The sequence below is a fragment of the Manis javanica genome, chromosome 1 (assembly GCF_040802235.1).
Source record: "Manis javanica isolate MJ-LG chromosome 1, MJ_LKY, whole genome shotgun sequence".
Lineage (NCBI taxonomy): Eukaryota > Metazoa > Chordata > Mammalia > Pholidota > Manidae > Manis > Manis javanica.
In genome coordinates, this window is record NC_133156.1 from 183,977,553 (window position 1) to 183,993,528 (window position 15,976).

At 34.7% G+C, this 15,976-nt stretch overlaps 1 protein-coding gene across 3 annotated transcripts in view; it reads right to left on the reverse strand.

Moving 5' to 3' along the window:
• Window positions 1-15,976, reverse strand: part of GMCL1 (germ cell-less 1, spermatogenesis associated) — a 51,933-nt gene that overhangs the window by 10,369 nt on the left and 25,588 nt on the right. For 2 of the 3 annotated variants that reach the window (XM_073211996.1, XM_073211992.1), the window contains 4 exons: window positions 13,855-13,924; window positions 11,010-11,085; window positions 5,251-5,396; window positions 3,299-3,386 (listed from right to left, as the gene is read on the reverse strand). In XM_073211996.1, coding sequence (XP_073068097.1) covers window positions 3,299-3,386; window positions 5,251-5,396; window positions 11,010-11,085; window positions 13,855-13,924 — 380 coding nt within the window. The remainder of the gene's footprint in view (window positions 1-3,298; window positions 3,387-5,250; window positions 5,397-11,009; window positions 11,086-13,854; window positions 13,925-15,976) is intronic. The other variant, XM_073212002.1, reaches the window with a different exon arrangement.

Sequence of the window (15,976 nt, forward strand, 5' to 3'; positions counted from 1 at the left end):
TATGCTGATGGACAGTGACAGTAATGGGTATGTGGGGGGGGGACTTGATAATAGGGAGAGTCTAGTAACCATAATGTTGTTCAAGTAATTGTACATTAATGATGCCAAAATTAAAAAAAAAAAGACATACCATGTGGTGGGAAATTGATTCAAACACGTTTGTAAAATTACTGGACCATGAAAATAAAGAATTGGTTGGGAAAGAAAACCCCAGAAAAATGTAAAGATATATGTACATTTTTTATAGTAGTGAAAAAAACTAAAAACTTTATCAAAAAGGGAGAATTATCTAAATTGTGGTACATCCAAAATAGCTGATACTATGCAGTAATGAAAATGGTGTGGATATATACCAACAAGAAAGGTTATGTACAAAAAAGCAGGTTACAAAATAAGTAACAGTCAGATCCAATTTTGGTATCATCTCTAAGTGGGATATGTATGATTTTCCTTTCAACTTATTAATTTTTTCTTCTGTAACAAATATCTGTGACCTATGTAAAACATACGTATACAACTCTCCAATTAAAACCTTTCCATAGCTCTCCACAGATCTCAGAAGAAAGTCCACCTCCATCCACAGCCCATCTTGCCTTGGCTCTAGTCCTACGGAACTCTTCCAAACCTCCTTCAGTTCCCTGAATGATGTATGTGCTCTTTTGCCTCCATCTTATCTATCATCTGAGGCTTGGTTCAGGTATCCAGTCACTTTTCAACTTTTCCAGGAGAGGAGGTATTCCCTTAGTTGTCTTCCCTCATCCTCCTCTCCCAATAACCATGGCTACACACTACTCTGAGTTCATCTCTATCATGCTACTTGTCCTAAGCTACATAACATAAGCTTTATATTTTTTCCACTCCTAGAATAGAACCTAGTATGCAGCAGGGACACAAATGTTTGTTGAAGAACAAATTCAGGAACATTTGGAATATAATTATTATCTTGGCCTGGACCTTTTTAAGTTTCTGGCTGCTTTGAGGCATGACAATATTTTTATGAAGTTCCACATAGAAGAGGTAAAGATAGCCATTGTCCATGTAGCTCCAGAGGGTACAAGAGGGGCCAATAGAGAATTCCAATGGAGGCAGATCTGAACTTAATATGTATCTACCTTCTCAAATACTACCTACCATGGGAGGGTCAACTCTGTATCTCTAGAGTTCCAACAATGGGTTGAGGACCCACTGTAAGAATGCTGTTAAAGGAGTTCTCATGGGTGGGAAGGGAGGGATAAGGGAAAAAAGGGGCATTACAATTAGCACACATAATGCAGGGGGAGGGCACAGGGAAGACAGTATAGCACAAAGACAAGTAGTGATTCCATAGCATCTTACTACGCTGATGGACAGTGTCTGTGATGGGGTATGTGGTGGGGACTTGATAATGGGGGGAATCTAGTAACCACAATGCTGCTCATGTAAGTGTATATTAATGATACCAAAATTTAAAAAAAAGTAATCAAAAAAAAAATAAAGGAGTTCTCATAAGGGGTATATGAGGTTAGAACTATCACAAGGTTCCTAGCAATGCTAAATTCTGATATTCTATAATCTTCTCCAGTCTGAGGAAAATAGCTAACTTCTAGTAATTTATGTGAATTATAGGCTCTGTATGAGCCCTTTATTAAAACAGTATGTCCTCTGACAACATCAGCAGAATGAAAAGACAACTTATGAATGTATTTGTAAATGCTTTATCCGGTAAGGGGTTAACATGCAAAATACATCAAGAACTCATATGCCTCAACACCAAAAAACCAAATAACCCAATTAAAAATCAGCAGAGGACCTGAACAGACTTTTTTCCAAAGAAAATACAGAGCAGGAAAGAAAATTTCCAACAGACACATGAAAAGGTGCTCCACATTGCTAATCACCAGGGAAATGCAAATCAAAACCACAATGAGCTATCACCTCACACTAGTCAGAATGGCCACTATCCAAAAGACAAAAAAATAACAAGTGTTGGGGAGGATGTGGAGAAAAGGAAACCCTCCTAAACTGTTGGTGGGAATTTAAACTGGTGTAGCCACTATGGAAACCAGTATGGAGTCCCTCAAAAAACTATATATAGAGATACCATTCGACCCAGTATTCTACTTCTAGGAATTTACTCAAAGAAAACAGAATCCCTGATTTGAAAAGATGTATGTACCCCTATGTTTACTGCTGCATTATTTACAGTAGCCAAGTTATGGAAGCAATGTAAGTGTCCATCAATAGATGAATGGATAAAGAAGAGGTGGTACATGTACATGTATTCAGCTATAAAAAAGAAAGAAATCCTGCCATTTGCAACAACATGGATGGACCTAGAGGGCATTATGCTAAGTGAAATAAGCCAGATGGAGAAAGACAAATACCATAGGATTTTACTTATTTGTGGAATCTAAAAACAAAACAAAACTAAATGAACAGAACAGCAGTAGACTCAGAGATACTGAGAAGTGACTGGTGGTTAGTATGGGGGAGGGGCTAGGGTGGGGAGGGTGAGGGGAATAAAGGGGCACAAAAATTCTCAACCATAGTATAAGTTGATCCCAGGGATAGTAGTAGAGCATGGAGAATACAGCCAGTGGTTCTGTAATATCTCCCTATGTTGATAAATAGTAACTGTACTAGTGGGGTGAGGATTTAATAATATGGGTAAGTGTTGAACCACTGTGTTGTATACTTGAAACCAATATTAGATTTTATATCAATGATACTTAAAAAAAATAGTATGGCCTTTGGAATGGTGGTTAGTTTTAATAGAAAAAAAGTTCAATATTTTACTTTCTAAAAATGGTTTATTTTCTCATGATGACATATTAAAACTTCCATGAAAAAATAAATGACTTCAAAGAGTTTTGGGAACATTACAGATATCTGTCATTTTAGAGACCTTTTGTCCTTGAGGATAAGTTCTCTTAATACTCAGGAGCTATGGAAACATAATGGATTTGTCTTCAAGGTGTCTGCTATTAATGTATATCTTCATGTACTTTTGAACACAATAGGTAATGCAATTAAGATTCATAACTTTGTGAAGATGATATTCAGGATAAACAATTATTTCCCCATTATCAACTTTTCCCTGCTCCTTAAATCAAATTGTGTTTTTTTTTTTTGGTCATAGCTATACTTTTAATAGAATGAGGTAAATTATGCAGAAGTGAATATGATACTTAACATCTTTACCTTCAAAAAACTTTCAAACCAATCTTTAAATCAAATGTTAATTCTAATTAAGAATTTTCAAAAGAAGATTCAAAAGACAAATATTATAATGAAATTATTAATAGAAAAGTAAACATACCTGATCCTTTTCAAGTGTAAGTATTTGATAGCCAGTTGTTCTACTACATATTAGTTTTCCACTACTATCAAAAGAGGCCAAACGTAATCTAGAATAAAAAAAACATGATTTTTTAAACCACAGATTAGTTTAAATAAGCCCTTTGTCACTTTAAAATTTACATTTTTTCCCTATATTTTCTTTTATTTGACAAAAGACTTTAAAAAGTCTTTTCAAACTATAAACTCATTCCATTTAGATTTATAAGCTTGTGCTATTTACATAGCTGAGATACAGAAATAATATATGAATATGCCTTTTTTATTGTGGTAAAATACATATAATATTTACCACTTTAACCATTTTCAAGTGTACAGTTGTTGGCATTAAATACATTCACATTGTTTTGCAATCAGCACCACCATCCATCTCCACTTTTTCATCTTACCCATCTGAAACTCTGTCCCCAGGAAACATGAATTCCCTGTTTCCCTTTACCTCACCCCCAATAGCCATCACTCTACTTTTTATATCTAAGAATTTGTCTACTAGGTACCTCATATGAATGGAATTAACACAGTATTTGTTCTTTTGTGCCTGGCTTATTTCACTTAGCATAATGTCTTCAAGGTTCATGTTGTAGCATGTATCAGAATTTCCTTCTTTAAAAGGCTGAATAATATTCTATTGTAGGTATATACCACATTTTGTTCATTCATGAACATCTGTGAATGGACACTTGGGTTGCTTCTACCATTCAGCTATTGTGAATAACGCTGCTATGAAAATGAGTTGCACAAATATCTGTTTGAGTCCATGCTTTTAACTCTTTTGGGTAAATACCAAAAGGGGAATTGCCGGGTCACATAGCAATTCTATGTTTAGTTTTTTGAGCAATGATATACTAGTTTCTACAAAGGATGAACCATTTTACATTCTCACCAGCAGTGCACAAGGGTCCCATTTCTCCACGTCTTCACCAACACATGTTCTTTTTGTTTTTGGTAAGGCCATCCTAATGAGTGTGAGGTGCTATCACACTGTGGTTTTGATTTGCATTTCTCCAGCAATTAGTTATGTTGGGCATCTTTTCAAGTGCTTTATGGCTAGTTGTGTGTTTTCTTTGGAAAAACATTTAAGTCCTTTCCCCATTTTTGAATTGGGTTATGTGTTTTTTGTTGTGGAGTTTTAGGAGTTCTCTATATATTTTTGATATTAACTCCTTATCAGATATGTGGTTAGCAAATATTTTCTCTCATTCTACAGGTTGCCTTTTCACTTTGTTGTTAAGTGTACTTTGATACCCAAGGGTTTTAAATTTTGATGGAGTCCAATTTACCGTTTTCTTTTGTTGCCTATGCTTTGGTATTATATTTGAAGAAATCATTGCCAAATCCAATACCAAGAAGCTTTTCCTCATGTTTTCCTCCCAGAATTATTTCATAGTTTTAGCCCTTACGTTTAGGTCTTTTACCCATTTTGAGTTAATTTTTCATATAGTATATGGTAAGTATAAATATATTACTTTAAAAGAAAAATCGGTTTATTGAGCTGTTTTCCAATTTGTCAGCACCCTCTCCAGAAAAACACTGCCAGCTCAAAGGCAAAGCTGGACATAACACGTCCTACAGAAAGTGAAGGATAGTACCAGACATGCTTTCCTGGAAAAATATCTTGCTGTATTTCCACTTTGGTCCTTTTATTTGCTAGGAATAGCTTCAAAGCAACAGCTTCAAGCCCAGTGTCAATCCTATCACTTATATTGAAGGCTTTTCTTCCTCCCTGACATACTATATCTTATGTTTTTGATTATTAATACATTTCACAGGAATGGAGCCTTATCATTTCCCTGCATGTTTATATATGTGTTATCTTACTAAAGTTCTACTATTATTGGTGTAAATGATCAAGTTTTAAATTTCATTTCTTATATTTCTTCTGGAGTGAAGAGGAGCAGGACAATCTCATCCTACCTAAATGCTATGCTCCTTCGAGGCTGTAAACTGACAGATCCACTACATGGCTGATTCAGTGTATTGCGTTTGAAAATGATGTATCGATTGGTGTAAGTTACAAGTAGGTCAAAGCCAAAGTTAAAACCTGTCCATCGCCAGCAGTACTAAGAAACAGAAAGAAAGAAAGATTTCAGCTTATCATACTAGCAAGTCAAAAATAAACAGTTCGAAATGTCTTCTCTTTAAGTCATTCCAAATATCTCCCTCATGGGTCCTTACTTTTGTCAGTGCCTTTTCTTTAAGACTTACCACACAGAATTTATCTGAATATATACAAAAGTTTACCACATAGACACAGTATACATCAAAGCCAGAAAGCAGCCTTTATGATTATTATTCCTTAAGGTACTTCCCTAATATTCCCTCTTTATGATCTGTTTCATTATTTCTCCATACTGTAGTTCCATCATAAGTAATACAGCTTTTCCCTACAACTTTAAATATGCATAGCTTAGGGACTAGGAGTCTAGATGGAGGTAATAATGATCCATTAACACCTATCTTGACCTATCTTGCTATTTTTAAATACTTAAGTAACTAACCAACAGACACACAAATGAGTTATTTTAAATATCATCATGAGGTTCACAAGTTTGTTAACAATCTCTCATTAACTATTAAGTAAGGTGGTGTGGTGCAGTGAAATAAAACTAGGGTTTCAAGTGTTTGGTTGACACTCGGAATTACAACATTAATTCAACAGTTCACTGATACTTACTGAGCACATATGTGTTAGGTACTGTTCTAGGTATTGAAGAAATAGCAGTAAGTTAGTGTCTGCCCTAGTAGAATGTTTATTTTAATATGTGTGTGTTCGTGTGGAAAGAGTAGATAGATATGGAATGGAAGAGAAGAGAACAGAACAGAACGTTAGGAGAGAGTGATGATGGGGTAAAGGAGCAGGGCTTGCAGTTAGGGAGCCTGCTGGTTCAGGCAGGTGGTCATGGAGAGTCCCTCTAAAGATATGCTAGGTGAGCAGAGCCCTGAGTCAACTAAGGAGTGGACCAGGTAGCTGTGGAGGAAAGAGTGACTCAGACAAAGAGAACAGTGAGTACAAAACTCTGGAGGTTAAAAACATGCTTGGCATATTTGACAGCAGCTAGAGATGAATTCATTTAGTCAGGGACCAGAAAATTTAGGGCCTAGTCCATAGTAAGGAAGAGTTTGGATTTCTTTTAAGTATGGAAGAGGCTAATGGGAAGTTTTAGGGAAGGAAGTAACATAATCTAACTTGTGTTTTAAAAAGATGATTTTGGCTGTTGTGTGGAAAAGAATGTAGAGGTGCATGAGCAAAAAATAGGGATTGTAGTTGTGAGGCTACTACATTAGGCCAGGCAAGAGGTAATGGTGGCTTGGATGTGGGTACTAGTGGCAGACATGCTAAGAATATATTTTGAAGTAGAGCCTGGAGGAATTTCTTATGGACACCGGGTATGGTCTGAAAGAAAGAATCCAAAGTTTGAAGCTTATGCAATGGCTAACAGAGGGGTCACTTATGGACTGGAAAATACTTGGTAGGGAGGAAGTTTGGGGATGAAAATCAGAGTTCAGCTTGGGATTACTGTACCTGAGATGCTATTAGATTTCAAAGAAAGATGTCAAGTGAGTAGCTGGAGTTAGGAGTCACCAGGATAAAGAGACTATATGAAATAACTAGAAGCAAGCACAGGAGTGGGCATTAGGAGGGAGCACAGATGGGGAAGAAGTCCTAATACTGAGACTCTAGTCATATCAACGTTTGTTGAGAAAGTAGGTTCTAGCAAAGACTTAAAAAGAGCAGCCCAATGAAATAGGAAGAGAGCCAGCAGAGTATGCTATCTGGAAGTGAAATGGAGAAAATCTCTAAGAAGAGCTGAGTGAACAGATGTGTCATGTTGCCAAGAGCTTTTGGAAAACTAAAAACTAACCACTTGATTTGGCAATGTGGAAATCACTAACCACTTGATTTGGCAAAGTGGAAATCACATTGACAATGGAATGGCAGTTTCACTGGAGTTTACCAGAGTAAATGAATTGGAATAGATTCAACAGAACATCAGAAACAGGGAGTATAGACAAATAAAGGCAACTTTCTAAATAAGTTTTGCTAAAAAGGGGTGTATAATAATGGAGTGGTAGTTAGAGAGGAATGTACAGTCATGGTGTGGTTTAAATAGGGTGATGATGCAGCATATTATATGCTAAATGTGAAAGATCCATTTAGAAAATGGAGTAGAGAAAAACTGATGATGCCAGAGAGGGAGGTGATAACTTTAGGAGCAAAGTTTCTGAACAGGTGAGAAGGGATGGAATATGTTACAACGGGAGGGGATGGACTAGGATAGAACCAGACAGCTCATCCACTCTATTCTAATAAGAGGAAAAACATAGCACACAGGTACACATGCAGGTAAATTGGTAGAACTGTTGGTAGGAGGAGGTACATATTCTCTTCCTATTGCTTCTATTTTCTGAGTGAAGAAAGAAGCAAGGGCCATCAGACAAGAAACCAGGGTGATAGCACTGCCATTTTGAGAAGGTATGAGAGTTACTCAAAGGAGAATAAATTCACTAGGGAACTGTAGGAGGATCACCATGTAGCCCTAAAGATCTGCTTGAGGCTTACAGTTACACACATTCAAGTTAAACTTTGTGGGGCTTGCTGTTTTTCTTTAGTCACACTCATCTGTGTGGAAGCAGGCATGGAGTTGGGATTTAACAAGAACTGGGGTTTAGCCAGTGAGTTTGACAGAGTGGAAAAGAAGTTAAGAGTATAAGCCAGGGACCAATATTAAGATGGAACATAAAACATAAGTCAAGAAAGAAGTAGGGATGTGTTGAGAGGGTGATTGGAAAAAAAGTAGTAAGAATGATTTATTGTAATAGTCAAAGCAATCCTGAGAAGAAAGAATAAAGCAGGGGGGATTAAACTCCCCGACTCAAATGATTTATTGTAATAGCCAAAGCTATCCTGAGAAGAAAGAATAAAGCAGGGCGGATTAAACTCCCCGACTCAAAGCTCTACTACAAAGCCACAGTAATCAAGACAATTTGGTACTGGCACAAGAACAGATCCATAGACCAATGGAACAGACTAAAGAGCCCAGATATAAACCCAAGCATATATGGTCAATTAATATACAATAAAGCAGCCATGGATATAAAATGGGGAAATGACAGTCTCTTCAACAACTGGTGTTGGCAAAACCGGACAGCTACATGTAAGAGAATGAAACTGGATTATTGTCTAACCCCATATACAAAAGTAAACTCAAAATGGATCAAAGACCTGAATGTAAGTCATGAAACCATAAAACTCTTAGAAGAAAACATAGGCAAAAATCTCTTGAATATAAACGTGAGCAACTTTTTCCTGAACACATCTCCTCGGGCAAGGGAAACAAGCAAAAATGAACAAACAGGACTACATCAAGCTAAAAACCTTCTGTACAGCAAAGGACACCGTCAGTAGAACAAAAAGGCATCCTACAGGATGGGAGAATATATTCATAAATGACATATCTGATAAGGGGTTGACATGTAAAATATACAAATAGCTCATGCACCTCAACAAACAAAAAGCAAATAATCCAATTAAAAAATGGGAAGAGGATCTGAACAGACACTTCTCCAAAGAAAAAATTCAGATGGCCAACAGGCACATGAAAAGATGCTCCACATTACTAACCATCAGAGAAATGGGATATCACAATGGGATATCACCTCACACCAGTTAGGATGGCCAACATCCAAAGACAAACAACAACAAATGTTGGCAAGGATGTGGAGAAAGGGGAACCCTCCTACACTGCTGGTGGGAATGTAAATTAGTTCAACCATTGTGGAAAGCAGTATGGAGGTCCCTCAAAAAACTCAAAATAGAAATACCATTTGACCCAGGAATTCCACTCCTAGGAATTTACCCTAAGAATGCAGCAGCCCAGTTTGAAAAAGACATATGCACCCCTATGTTTATCACAGCACTATTTACAATAGCCAAGATATGGAAGCAACCTAAGTGTTCATCAGTAGATGAATGGATACAGAAGATGTGGTACTTATACACAATGGAATACTATTCAGCCATAAGAAAGAAACAAGTCCTACCATTTGCAACAACATGGGAGGAGCTAGAGGGTATTATGCTCAGTGAAATAAGTCAGGCAGAGAGACAAATACCAAATGACTTCCCTCATTTGTGGAGTATAACAACGAAGCAAAACTGAAGGAACAAAATAGCAGCAGACTCACAGACTCTAAAAAGGGACTAGTGGTTACCAAAGGGGAGTAGTGGAGTTGAGGTCAGGTAAGGCAGGTGGGGAGGGAGGGAGAAGGGGATAGTGGGGTATCATGACTGGTGCACAAGGTGTATGTGGGGTCACGGGGAAGACAGTGTAGCTCAGAGAAGACAAATTGGGACTCTGTGGCATCTTACTACACTGACGGACAGTGACTGATATGAGGTATGGGGGGGACTCGATAATAAGGGTGAATGTAATAACCACATGGTTTTTCTTGTGAAACCTTCATAAGAGTGTATATCAATGATACCTTAATAAAAAAATGATTTACTGTATGTTCCAGCAGGATTAAAAAATTGTTGGAGTCTAGGTCCTAGAAGGAAATACTAGAATACTAGAAAGAGGTACTAGAGATAACATGAGGAGGTACTAGAAATATAATAGGAAGGTAAAGTCTAAAAATACTTTGCTTGAAATGGAAATTTTAAAGGGGGCGTATTAATTAGTAATGTGAAAATTGAGGATATGCTCACAGCAAATGGGTGCCTGAGGTAGGGTGAAGCCAAGATCACCTGGGGAAGGAATGTCAGGGAACAGAGATACTAAAATCACCAAGACCGATAACAAGAATAGTGATAAAAAGACAGTGACTCCAGTGAATGATGGCCACAGTAAGGGTATAAGTGATAAAGTAGAAGTCTGTGCTTCAAAAAAGTTGCAGTTCAGAGATAAGGGAGAACGAAGTCTGGAAGCAGCAACAAGGAGGACGAAGGAATAAAGAAAACACTTATTCCTCTTATACATTCTGAACATTTACCACAGTTAGGAATGCAAATGAAATAATTCACTTTTAAAAATTAAAAACAAATATTTAAAATGAGGGGAAATTTGGGAGAAAAATAATTAAATATTATCTAAATTAGGCTGAACTTTTTAAACATGAAAATTACAATTAGGGTGGAAAATTTTTAAATGTTATCCTATTAGTGAGTTGTAAAATCAATTTAATGAGTTACAATCAGCTTTTTAAGGAAGTAAATAGAATATAGGATCTTTGGACTTAGCAGTGGTAAGAATTATTCCATAATACTTTGTTTCACTTATATACATTTACATTGTGTGGTAATGAAAAATGTAATTCTTAATGTGGGTAGCAAGCAAAGGGTTTGAATGTCTTTGATTTAGGGTAATTGTAAAACGGACAGAATCACTTTTAAAAGACTATGTAACACCTCCCATATAGATTCTTATTTATTTTAATTTCTAGATTGCTGAGGGATCCTCTTTTTGTCTCTTATCTGGATACAAAAAGTTCAACAGGCTCATGCAGGGCTGAATAATCAATCACAACGGAGCATGTAACTCCTTGCCCAGATCCTGCTACAGGAACTATACCAAAAAAGCTCTTTTTATAACATCATAATTGTTACTGAAAGTGTATTTTGCACCAACAGTACAATTTGTATGAGAACATTAAAAGTCACAGCACAGACTTACTTCACCATCTTTGGCAAGTTTTCTACCACACCTCATGCTATTTCCCTCTAGTTCTTCTTTATTGATTTCTTGAGGCCTAGAAATATACATAAGACATTAAATCTCATAGAAAATAGGCAACTAACAATTGAAAAAGAATTGTTAAGTTAAAAACAACAGACAAACTTGCTAATGGATATAAAAATAAATTTTTGTGGTATAGATAAAAATAAGAATGCATTGATTAAATCTAGTTCATTGCCTTTGCTAAATAAGATTTAAAGTCTTTAATGTTTCATTGATTACCCTGACTTCTAGAATACCTTTATTAGGGCTCAGCCAAACCAGAGAAAAGGGGAAAAAAATCTATGAAGCTCATTAAGAAAATAAAAGTCTAATAAGCAAAATAAAATCTATTATTTAAATGTGACTTGCTGTTGCCTACCATGTGACATTACTGTTTCACATGCATGCCATCGATTATGTAATATAACTATTCAAACTCAGTATCCAATAGAGCTATAGAATTTATCAATTAATCTTTACTTGCTCTCCTATTTTAAAAACCTTAACTAAGAGAAATACTATTATTTGAAAGTCGTAATAACAAAATGACGTTATTATTAGTTTGGAATTCTGAATGATAAAAGTAATACAATATATTCATTCATACGCTGTATTGAGTGCCTAGACACTGGGGCCACCATCATCATCCTTATATATAGTAACAATATTGAAACAAATACAATAGAAAGTAAGTCACATAAATAAAACTAATAAAACATGTCCTTGACATCCAAGAACTAGTAGGGAACTAGACGTAAGTAATAATTATAATAGTGTGGAGAGAATTGTGATGTTAAGAGCATGAAAAAGGCACAAATTTACTGCCCAGGGCTAAAGGGGAATCATCACAGAGGAAGAATTATTTGTGCCTGAGTGTGAGCTTGTTGGGGTAGAGGCCAGGGATAAATTTTATGCAGGGGAAGGGCATTATTCCAGGTAGAAGGAATAATAGGTCAAAAAAGGACTGTAGCACAAAAGAATACCAAATGCATGAAAGATTTAGTGTAGCTGGAACCTAAGCTGAGCATGAGAGGACATGAAGCAAAAAGCATTTCAAGGGTCCTACAGGCTATGCTAATAAATTTCAACTTTTCTTGTAGACCATAGAGGGTTTTTATTATAAAGCATTTGTTCTGTTAATTAAAAATTTTTTCTTATGAAAAAATCCAAACATTCAAAAAGGAGAGTAAATGGTTAATGAGCCAATTTTTCTTATCATCTAGCTTCAATAATATTGTTTTAGTTTTATTACCAACACATTTCTTCCCACATCCCTCCCAAATGATCATTTTGAGGCTAATCCTCCAGACATCATATCCTTAATCTGTAAACAGTTTAGTATGTACTTCTTAAAGATAAGGACTTTAAAAAATGTTTACATAGTATATATCACATATGCAAAAGAGCAGTAATCCCCTCTATCATGAAATGGACATGACACTATTATATTTCTGCTGCAGAACAATAACCCTTTTGATAATGTGGAAAAGAGTTTGCAAGAGGAGAACTCTTGAGGGACACCTTACTAGATTATAACCCAGTGCCCAGAAAATACACTGTGTTCCTTACTTTTGTAGCCCTGCAACAGTGAGCACATGCTCAATATCTATAGAATAAGATCACTTCAGTGGGGACACAAGAATCAGATACTTCTGAGGGTCAGAAAACCACTTACTCCAGGCTCAGTCTCTTAGGTCAGACTCTGTATTAAACTCAATAAGGATATAGATGAAAAATCTTGGGAAATTAAGAACATAAAACATTTAAAAACTGAAAATAAAAAAGTAGTAAGATGATTTATAAAATATTTCATTTATTATAAAATGCTTCAAATCCTAATTCCATTAAATAACTGTCATTTTTTGGGTTTTATTTTTCCTCTTTCAACCATCTTACTGTATTGTGCAGGATAAGTATGCTGTAAGTATATCTGGAAAAAGATGGAATATAAATTATAAATAAAGCAGAAACTAAGAAACATGGATAATAACCTTGTAATCATTAACATGAGCTTATATATCATGTTCATATACTCACTGTTTGGATATAAACATAACTAGGCCAACTATGTTACAGCTTAGGAGTTCTTTGGTATGTAAAATTGTGTTAGAAGAGATGGGGGCACAAAAAATTGCAACATCTTAAGGCTTCTTCTGTTTACTCACAGATGGATCATCACTTCATTCGAGCTATACCAAAGAGGTAGTATAAAGATCAAATAAAATGCGGAAGAACCTCTGTGAACTGCAAAGCACTATACATTGAAAAAAGATAATAGGTTTCCCCTTAAAATGAAGAATGTACATAAATATTTTATAGGGGGTCATATACTTTTGGCAAAGGCATGTGTAACCAGATGATGTTAATTCATTTTAGACTCAAGATCTCCACCTATTACATTAATCAGAATTGGACAACAGTACCACAAATAAGAAAATCAGCTTTACCTGTATACAGATACTAAAATCATGCTTTATAAAAGCCTTATTACCAGTATTATTTCAGTATGTTGAAAGAAAACCATAATACAACAGTAGGTGACACAAAGTACAGGAATTATTAAATTTTACAAATATAGCATATGATAATTCAAATACTAATTGACCAGAAGGGTAAATATTTATAAGATTGATAATATTATAGAAATATAAGAATAAAAGTTGAATACTGGTCTTTTCTCTCTGTTAACAGCTCTTAATTTATCAATACTCTTACTTGATTTTTCAATATAATGAATGTATTTAAAAACTTATGGAATTTTTTTTTTTTAATGAACAATGATATGACATAACATACTTACCCCACTTCACTGTCTTGTTCTGCCCGGAGCATAGCAAGCCACTGCTGTTTATACACAGAAGCGAGCCATTCTAAAATACAAAAATAAATAAATATAATAAGAAAATGGGAGAACAAAAAGTACTTTGCTTTGGATAATCTCTACTTAATTACATATATTTAAGGTAAGATTTAAATCTTTACTTAAAAGTATATTCTTGAATTTGTTTTCTTTGCATAGCTCATATAATTTTCATTTGTGAGAAATGAAAATACTGCTTTACAGTATTTTCAGTTTTTATAATAGTTTTAATAGAAAATGGAATGATTATTATCTAAATTATCTAAAAATAACAACTAATTAATGGCAAATAAACCATCTCTAAATTTTTCATCAGCTGAATTATGCCCACTTGAAATAATTTTGGCACATTGGATTTAGGTAATCATTTTAAAAATAAAAGATTTTAATTTAAGTTATTCTAAATGGAATCAAAATTATAATTAATTTTTCCTTTAATAAGAAGCATATATTTTCACCACAAGTTCATGTAAGCTGAAATTATTTTAGATAAGAACATACTTATTAAACATGTATGTTGAATTGGCTTAGCTCCATATTTGTTTTTCTTCTCTTATTTAGTCCAAACCAAATGAATAGTTTTTCTATATTTAAGTTAATCTCAATCTCTACTTAAATAGGGAAATGCCCAGTGCAATTTAAATGTAGATTTTCACTTCATAAGTCTCTACTTAAAAAAGAGATCCAAATGATTGCACTAATTTATTGGTATCTTTTCTTTAAAAACTCTCTAATAAATATATTTTAAATGTTCCTTTTCCCCAAAATATTCTTGCTGTTACAAGGAATAACAAATATCTAGGCCACAATTTATCTTCAGTAAGTAAAGTAAGACTAGTTGCAGTTTATGTAACTCAGTATACATACACACATACTGTGTATTGTCTATTTGTAATGAATTTAGATATTTAAACTCTGTTCTACTGTATTAAAAGAAAAAGCTGATCTCTTTCCAGTAAGATGATTTCTCAACTCACTAATGGTTATGCTTACAGTTTGATTAGAAACAGAATATGGCTTCTCATGATTCATTTATAAAACTGGAATGAAATGGTTATACATATATATATATAGTCTCAAATATCATGTAAATATATCCCATGAAAATTTAAGTTCCAATAACCTTTGACTAATCTCCTTTAAAACAAAAAGCATTTCATCAAGTTAAAAACATGGGTGCATATTTTTGTCCCTCCTTTCTTGCTTTAATTTCAAAGAGTAAGAAGTCAAACCAGAACTCTTTCTGGTCATTGGTAGTTCATTCAGGAATAGCAGCCCCAAAATAAGTCAAAAGAACACTTGGGTTCAACTGTAATGTTGGCAGCTGATATATGAAATGAGTTTGAAAAACATGGGATGAAAATGAGTGAAACAGATTCCTTTATACAGTTTTTAATGTGATTTTTTTAATATATGCAGTTATATCTCCAAAAGGCAGATATAGTAGGCACAGTTTGCCAGAATCCTTTTTGGCAGAATGCTCAGAAGAAAGATTCTGAAACGGTACCTTCAAGAAACTTCCACTCATTGAAAATTAGTTTAAGCAGTTATTTTAAATTACAAGACCAAAGCCAAAAAGGAGAACTCAAAATAGGCACATCAAGGTACCACGGATTAGCAGCTACACATCTAATCTATAGCCATTTTGAATGTAACAGTATTTTCCCAACAGAATAAATAAGTTAGAATGAATTTACTTAAATTATTTCTCTTGTCTTTCTCTTGAGGAAGGGGGCCTCCAAAAACATACTGGGTGAATATGTAATATCTCAGATTTGTAAACTTTAAAAAAACAAACAAAAAGATAAAACATTGGGCTAAGTTAATATTAACTTCAAGTGAAAGAAAAAGGGTAGTTTCAGGTATGGACACACATACAAATTTACTTACAACCAGTAATGCTTATAGCAAAAAGAGCCTACAAGTTGAACTATTATATGAAACATTTAAGTCAGATAGATCATGAAGGTGAAGGACAAAAGTTTACATTAATAAAAAATGCCTATTGTGGATAACATTTTGTACAGAGCATCTAGGTATAAAGTGTTAGTGCAAAATTATG